The sequence below is a fragment of the Lathyrus oleraceus genome, chromosome 5 (assembly GCF_024323335.1).
Source record: "Lathyrus oleraceus cultivar Zhongwan6 chromosome 5, CAAS_Psat_ZW6_1.0, whole genome shotgun sequence".
In the NCBI taxonomy this organism is placed as follows: Eukaryota; Viridiplantae; Streptophyta; class Magnoliopsida; order Fabales; family Fabaceae; genus Lathyrus; species Lathyrus oleraceus.
The window spans coordinates 612,995,636-613,004,218 of NC_066583.1; the positions used below are offsets into that span (position 1 = coordinate 612,995,636).

Here is an 8,583-nt window from a genome sequence, read left to right on the forward strand (position 1 = left end):
TAATTTATAAATGAAAAATAATAATATGATAAGTTAGAGTTTTTTTTATTGCTCTTTGGATAGCCATATTACCAGTACCTTTCCAAAGAATATTATTCATATTACTATTGCAAGACATAATATAGAAATCAATCATATTCTTATTAGAGTTAAGAATGACAAGATTTACATTTTTGCTCCAAAGAAAAGTGAGACCACCATCCTTACCTAGACTATTATTACCAGAATTAACATTATGAATATTAGCTAAGGGGATAATATTCATTAAACTATTATACATGTTATCAGAATAACATTTCTTAGTTTCAGACAAAAACAAAATATTAGGAAAGTAAGTTCTTATCATGTGTTTGAGAGCTCTCATGGTTTGGGGGTTTCCTAACCCCCTATAATTCCAGGAGATAAGCTTCATCCTTTAGTGACTGCCTTATCCATACAGCTAGCCATGATCAATGCTGGTGGACTTTGTAGCTCATTGTGATTTTTCTCTGGTTCAAAGATTATCCTTTTCTTGTTCTGAATGATGGTTGATGTAGTTTCTCCTTCTTTTGATCCCTTTTCTTTCTGCATGGTTAAAAGATCTATTTTTCCATCACAGACTTAGGGATTGGTTTGTGTAAACTCATATTAGGTTTGTTAGGGGCTTACTATTGAATTTCCTTTCCGCCCAAGGAATCTAGCATCTTCCTGATTGATTAAATTTAATCCACAAACCTAAAGGGTTAATTTATACAATATCATGACTAGGAGCCACCTGTTTATTATAGTATTCATCCTAATGTTCCATGTATCCATAATAGAAACAGAACAATGATAATTCTTCAGAATGGAAGTCAATCTAATTAACTGCATTGTTCTTACTTTCTATGTACATCCCAGGCATTATATGAACTATAATACTCAAATTGACTATGACCTTAACAATCGTAGTTATATCCGACATGTATAAGATACCAACTTCCAACACTTCTCCAAATTTAGCTCCCAATTTGAATCCCATATGGACCGGTTTACCATTAATGGGAAACTCCTAGACCTGGGCCCACGCAGAGGCTTTTAAGAATTTTATTTTAGCAATAGAAGTTCTTCCATTCCGTTCTTGGATAATTAGCCAATAATTCATGAAGCTCCATGAACTTTCTTACAAAATGCGATTGTGATCCATGGTGATATTGAATATAATTGCATCAACTTATTTAAACATTAAATTATAAGGATTACACCATATGTTGGCTAGAGCGGCTTGCATAAGCCCTATATGGATGAGTTTTTTTGTCACCATTTTCCCTAAGATATTGATGGTTGGGGCTACATCTTGTTCTTGGATCTCCTCCTCTACATACATGAGTAATTCATGATCTTTGTTTGGGTCTGGTATGTTTCTTGTATCAAAGGGAATTGTGAGGTTTTCTAGTTTATTGTTGTGAATGGTTTTAGATTGATTTCTGGTTGTATGCTTTGGGTTTATTTTTTGTTGCTGATTGTTGAAAATTTGACAATTTCTGCTATATGATGCAGAGTCCCCTCTTGTTTAAGGTTTTTTCTTCACATGGACAAGGTGTCTCACAGTATAAGTACTAGTTCCAATATGTTCCATGATTTCTTGATTGGGGGAATAATGGAAATTATGGTAAATAATCTCTATGGTTAAAGACAACTAACAAAAACCAAGTAGATCACAAACTAATATAGGGACAGAAACGACTGAACCAAAAGAAACTGCACAAAATTGGAGACAACAACACATACAGAAGGGAACACATAAAACTAGAGCAAAAATCAGACCCACTCAAGACTGGAACATGAAGAAGACGATACCAGCAAGACATAAATGGGGGTCAAATCAAAGGTGAAGATGGTGAGGGAGAAGGAGTGAGAGAGTGAAAGAATAGAGATGGAAAGGATCAATCGATGATGTTATCTTGGTAATTTTCTTGGAGCAGAGGACTCATCATATTCCGTATAAGATTATGGTCAATTCACCCACATCAACATTTTGAGTTGAACCCGCACTCTTGTAAGATATGAGGCAACTCCTTATTGCACTGAACCAACCTTAATTAACATATGCACTAGTTAAAGTTGAAGTTTAAAATTTTTTGTTATATGATTTATATTTTTCTTCCTTGCAATTTAGAATTTATTTATTTATTTTGATCTATATAATTATATCTAATTTTGTTTCTCATCGGGATAGATGTCACACGCTAGATGTTGATGTGGCAATTTTGTGTTACAAGACAATGTCCAATAAATCTAATTATGTCCATGTCAACATGTTTAACATGATTTATATATTACAAGATAAAAAATACTTCCTCTAACCTTATTTATTTGAGAGGTGTTGTATATCACGATAAAATTTTCACGAATTCTATTTATTATATATTTTATTAGTTTTAGAAAAAACTGTAACATTTTTATAATATAAAAATAAAATTTTATTTAATAATTACATAGGCTTGTCACTGCCACTATATCCAACGCATCATTTTTGGTCATCGATATCATATAACACATTTTCCACTACAAAAACTTGTCTAAAATTTTCATACTTTGTTACATAACTAAATTCAACATATGATTATTCTAAAATGTAACTTGTCTCAATGTATCATACTTTACTATATAACAAAGTTACATATGATTATCCTAAAAATGTGAACTTCTGATATATTTAGTCACATAACACAGGTTAAAAATGTAGTTCAGTTAGCAGAATCTTTATCCATTCTATATTATGCACAAAGCCATCTTTGAGTCTCACTAGAAGGAACGACACATATCATGTTTAGAACATATATAAAAAAATCTAATATTTTTATTTTCTTTTGACGAGATTGAAAATTAACTATTGAAATTATAAAAAGTGAAATCTTATCTCGATCAATTCTGAAACAAAGAGTTTAAAATTATAAAGGTTATTATTGACAAGACATTTTTCGTGAAAGATTCTAGTGAATATATAAAAAGGAAAGTGCACTAAAAAATTATACATGAAGAGAAAATATAACAAGAAGATTGTAACTAACATGTAATTAAAATAAAATGTGTTGGCGAATGATTTAAGGCGAGTATCACATATTAGATATACATCAATTTTTATTTATAAACAAAAATCTTTATATTTTTTCTTAAATATAAATAAATATCAATTAATTTATGCGCGTTTAATAACTTTATTTCTAAATTATCATTGTATTAATTATTTATTATAAAAAATGGTAATTTATTAAGAGTAAGTTAATAATTATGTTATATTTCTTTTATACAAAATTAAAAAAATTAAATATATTTAAATTATCTCTTTTAGTAAAAATGAAAAATGGTTCTTTTACTCATAGTTAAGGCTAGACAGAGTTGAATCTTAGAATGTAGGAAAAGAATTTAAAAATATTTATTTTTAAGGTACTTAAAACTTAAAATCCTCAAAAAAAAAAAAAGAAAAAAAAAAAGAAGTAAGAATCTGCTGTAACAATAAAGTATAGGAAAAGATGAGATCCATGCAGTGCTACACTACACCTGCAGCCTAACGTTAAGTTGACTCCCAACAACAACGCAATAAATAAATAACCTTATAATAGTAATATTTTTTTTTATATTATTATTTATTACCAGAAAATCACTAATTACTCTTCTTCTCTACTTCTTCTTCTTTCTCGCTCCTCCACTTTCTCTCTCTAACTCCCTCTCATTCTTTCTTCCTCCAACCCTAACACCAAACCTTATCGCCGGTAACTGTTTCCCGGCCCCACCGGGACCGGTTCTCGCCGGAGAATCGCCCAACCCGATCTATTTCACAGCATTCATTTGTTTATCTAGTACTCGAGCGAACTGAGAGAGATCGGAAAATGTACAAGAACCAGCTTCAAGAGCTGGCGCAGAGGAGCTGCTTCAATCTTCCTTCATACACTTGTATCCGAGAAGGTCCCGATCACGCGCCGAGGTTTAAAGCTACCGTTAACTTTAACGGCGAGATCTTCGAGAGTCCTCAGTACTGTTCAACTTTACGTCAAGCTGAACATTCCGCTGCCGAAGTAGCGCTCAATTCGCTTTCCCACCGTGGTCCTTCTCACTCACTCGCCGCTAAGATCCTCGTGAGTTTTTTTCTATCTATCAATGTCGCTTTTGGTTTTAGGGTTTTTGCTTTTTTCGTTCTTCGTTATCTGAACTCAGTAACGGTAGAAAATTTTGTGTAGTGAAACTAAAAGTAGAAACAAAAACAAAATAACAAAAGTATGAGATGTTTGCTAACGTACGCGACTGCACGTTCTGATGAACCTGGACTCTTTTGCGAGTCGTAGCGCATGGTTACTGTGAGAGGAAGCGCGTGTTTTCTTGCGTCGACGACTGAATTTGGAGTTGGTCGTGGAATGACCAAATCGCCCCTGTATTTGTCTGATTTACTGTAGGATTAGGTAGGAACTGTGTCAATTAGAAATTAATCATGGCACTGAATCTACGTTCGCCTGTAACAGTTCTGTTTAGCTTTGTTTTGGAGATTAGGTTTTCAATTTCGTTGTTATTGATTTTGATTTATGGATGTTATGTGAATAAATTAAGAAATGCAGGAATTTAAAATTGATAATACACCCAAGGTCTTAAATAACGGCTGCGGTTGCATAAAGGCTTCTGTGATTTTGGTCGGTATAGGTGTTGCTTTATTAATTGCGGTCATTGCGGTGTGAATTAATCACAATATTTAGAAATATTTTTTTCTGAAAAATTCCGCGTCTGGAAAGGTGTTGTAATGGTATTTCTTGCGTTTCTTCTGTGGTTTTTTCTCGGCATATCTCGGCATAAAAACGGTGAATATGGTATGGGCTCCTTCCAATACCGACTTGTCACAATAACAGCCCGTTTTTTTAAACCTAGAGTAAAATTAAGAAATGATGGAATTAAAAATTGAGAATACACTCAAGGTTTTAAATAACAGCCGCCGTCGCATAAAGGCTTTTGTGACTTTGGTCGGTGCAGGCGCTGCTTTATTGATTGTGGTCGTCATGATGTGAATTAATCACAACATTTATAATATTATTTTATGAAAAATTCTGCGTCTGGACAGGTGTCGTAACAGCATTTCTTGCATTTCATCTGTGGTTTTTTTTCTCGGCATAAAAGTGCCGAAGAATGGTATGGGCTCCTTCCAATACCGCTTTGTTACAATACCACTTTGTTACAATACCAGACCGTTTTTTTAAACCTTGAATAAAATTAAGAAATGCTGGAATTAAAAATTGAGAATACACAAGGTTTTAAATAACGGCCTTGGTCGAATAAAGCCTTTTGTGATTTTGGTTGGTACAGGTGCTGCTTTATTGATTGCGGTCGTCACGGTGCGAATTAATCACAACATTTATAAATATTATTTTCTGAAAAATTCCGCGTCTGGAAAGGTGTTGTAACGGCGTTTTGCGCGGTTCATCTGTGGATTTTTTCTCAGCATAAAAACGGTGAATAACAGTATTGGCACATTCCAATACTGTTTTGTCACGGTAACAGACTGGTATTTGAGTAAATGAACAGTGCTGTAAGTTCCACTTGAATTCGTATATTGATTGTTTTTACATCTTGTCTAAAACCAATTATTGTATTGGTTCAACAAGGAGCATAGAAAAACCTATTACATTAAAGTTAGTTTGGATGATAATGTTGACTTTTGATTAGGGATTGGCGATGGGAAAATTATGGTGTTTGACTATTTGTATGTAAAAGATTGTCTAACAGTAGTATCTAAAGTAAACAACGGTATTTTTTTAGTGCCCCATTACACTAGTCATATCCAATTTGTTAAATCACTTTTGCTTGTTGACTGACACATGCGTCGACCTTTTTATTATATTCTTAAAACACAAGCGACACTCACACCAGACACGAGTGCACGATATTTACATACATAGACACATATATATGGAGCTGTTAGTCAAGAGTGTGAATGAATGGTGTCAATTTTAACCATTCATATGTTGGCTTGGCCGTGTATAGTTGACCGTCACGAAGGTTATTTAAAAAACAAAGTGAAAGTTCTTTTATAAGAGTTGTGTGCTAGTTTTGTCAACCCATAGTTGAGTGTTGGCGAAGTGTCCAAGAAGTAGCCTAGCAATGTTTGGCACATCTCCATGTTAATAAAAATAAATATTTTTAATCAGACACCTGGTGAGGAGTGTTATGCATTTGTTGTATTGGTGTTATTGTCAGCAGGAAGTTTGTTTGACTCCCAACACTTGAAAATGGAGAAATGTTTTTACTTTATTATTAGTGAAACGTTGGTCCACTGTAGGAATCCTGCACATGGTACAGGGTACTGTTTTCTCCTCTGGATGTATTATATCCCTGCAAATCTTCAATATATACTATATCCAAATCAAAAGAGAATTTTTGAGAAAAGGAGAATTGGTCCACTGATGGTAATGGGTTTTCTGACCCATTGTTGGAATTATTTTAGGTAGTCTTATTCTAAATATGTTTCTATGTTAGCCTGATTTCATTGCTAATGTGGCTACTTATCCATACGGCAGTCTTTCCATGTCTTCTTGGTACCCTTAGTAGCTTTTTGTTCATATACTCATCATGTTCATCTTTTTGTAGGATGAGACTGGAGTTTACAAGAACCTCTTACAGGAAATTGCACAGCGAGTAGGGGCTCCATTGCCTCAGTACACAACATTCAGATCAGGCCTAGGACATTTACCTGTTTTTACTGGGATAGTAGAATTAGCTGGAATCACATTTACTGGTGAACCTGCCAAGAATAAGAAACAAGCCGAGAAAAATGCAGCCATGGCAGCTTGGTCATCTTTAAAGCTATGTAAGCGGGTGGCTAACTTCTTGTTTGAAAAATTTATTGCTTTTCATGGAAATATATGAATGTTCACACTTCACATGAATTTGTCTTCTGAATACATAGGCCCCAATACCTTGCTGGAGCCCGTTTTCTTGATTTTTCATATTTTGTTTAAACATGTGGTCACGTGGCCAATGATTTAGGCTGAAAATTCCATCTAATGGTATTGTGGTGGGTGATGCACGAACAATCTATTTGAAAAATTGCCGTGCTTCCATAATTTATTTGTGTCAAGAGCAATATGATCTTCAACATAGTAATAACAAGCCTTCTTAGACGCCTATGTTTTTTTTTTATTATAAGTTAAATTCCTTTGAAGACATGATATTATGTGCCATAAAGTGTTACTTTTCTGTTATTCTAGACCACTTTATCATTTTCTATGTATTCGAGTCAGATTTTTTATTTCCCTTGTAAAGGACTAAATATGAATTAACACTAATTTCCTTTCTCATCAGTGGCAAAAGAGAGTGCTAGCTCTTCAACTGAACCTGAGAACAATGACGAATTAGAACAGATCACGATAGCTCGGGCTTTGCTGAACTACCGTCTGAAGGAAAAGATGTCAATGTCTAACCGAAATGCTCCAATTCCATTTCAGAAGAAGTTTCAGATTCAAAATCTCAGGCCAACTAGTTCTCAACCTCCTGCTACCACATCAAAGATCCTTCCCCTAATTTGCCCAAAGACAGGACCTCGAAACAAACCTTCATCGGCAACATCAAATGAAAATCCGCGAAGCAGGCATCCGCCAACAACAGCAACCGGTGACAAGTCCATTGTGCAGCCGCCACAATCTTATGCACTAGAAAACTGGATGACCCGTCCTCCAAGGTTCCCTGCCGCAGGAGCAGCACCTTATGTTCCCATTCGACAAATGAGATCACCTTGCCATGGGATTGCACCTCCAGTGGCTATGAGGACGGTAGTACCCGTGTTCTCTGCACCACCTCTTCCACCACCCGCCTCAGTTCATCAGGTTATACGGGCTCTGCCTGTACGAGTTGCTCCTCCGGTAAGTATTCGACAAGCTATTCCTGTATTTGCTGCCCCGCCACCAAGAAAAGATGAATCTCCCCCCAGCCGAAGTGATCTACCTGCCCGTCTTGAACAAGATAAGCTTCCAGCTAAAATTCTAGAGACGGACAAGACTGAGAACTGCCCACCACAACCAGAGACTTTGCAGAGTTTGGAGCAGCTGAAAATTTGAAATTGATTTGAGCGGGTCTGAATTCATTGGAACACCATAATGTTTTTGTTGTGATAGCTTGGTTTGCATCCTATAATGAGTGATGTCAAATATCTCTCCCTATTTCCTTCCTTACCCCCATTTTGTCCTGTTAAATTCGAGGGTTGGCGCAGGTTAATTAGCATCCGTAGCTCAATTTCTGTAAAATTCAGAGTAGTTTGGCATAAAATTTACTAGTTTTTACTATATGCAATGTATGTATGTCATATTTTATCACGCCTTTTCAGCAAGTATGCGAATTTGATTAATGATTATTGATCGCTTTGACCTGTGATCAGTAATGCTTCACATACTCTGCATTTATTTTCCTCACATCAATGTGAGTTCAGTCTGAGTTCTCTTAGAAGCTTTGATCATGAAGCGTACCAGACAATGACATGGCTTATGTATCGAGTTCCTAGGTTTTACTCTTTGGTCTTTTATTAGCTTTACCTGTTATTGATTGATGTGATGCTTGAGCAGTTGAGATATATATATTTGTATTTATTTG

At 35.1% G+C, this 8,583-nt stretch overlaps 1 protein-coding gene across 2 annotated transcripts; it reads left to right on the forward strand.

Annotated features, from left to right (window-relative positions):
• Positions 1-3,614: 3,614 nt before the first annotated feature.
• Positions 3,615-8,341, forward strand: LOC127087048 (double-stranded RNA-binding protein 2). 2 transcript variants are annotated; one of them, XM_051027893.1, is made up of 4 exons: positions 3,968-4,097; positions 5,308-5,530; positions 6,589-6,808; positions 7,303-8,341. In XM_051027893.1, the coding sequence occupies exons 2-4, from the start codon at positions 5,519-5,521 to the stop codon at positions 8,052-8,054; spliced, it is 984 nt and encodes a 327-aa protein (XP_050883850.1). In that variant the 5' UTR covers positions 3,968-4,097; positions 5,308-5,518; the 3' UTR covers positions 8,055-8,341. The 2 variants fall into 2 exon arrangements, with proteins under 2 accessions (XP_050883849.1, XP_050883850.1); XM_051027892.1 differs by lacking the exon at positions 5,308-5,530 and having other exon boundaries at positions 3,615-4,097.
• Positions 8,342-8,583: the final 242 nt, after the last annotated feature.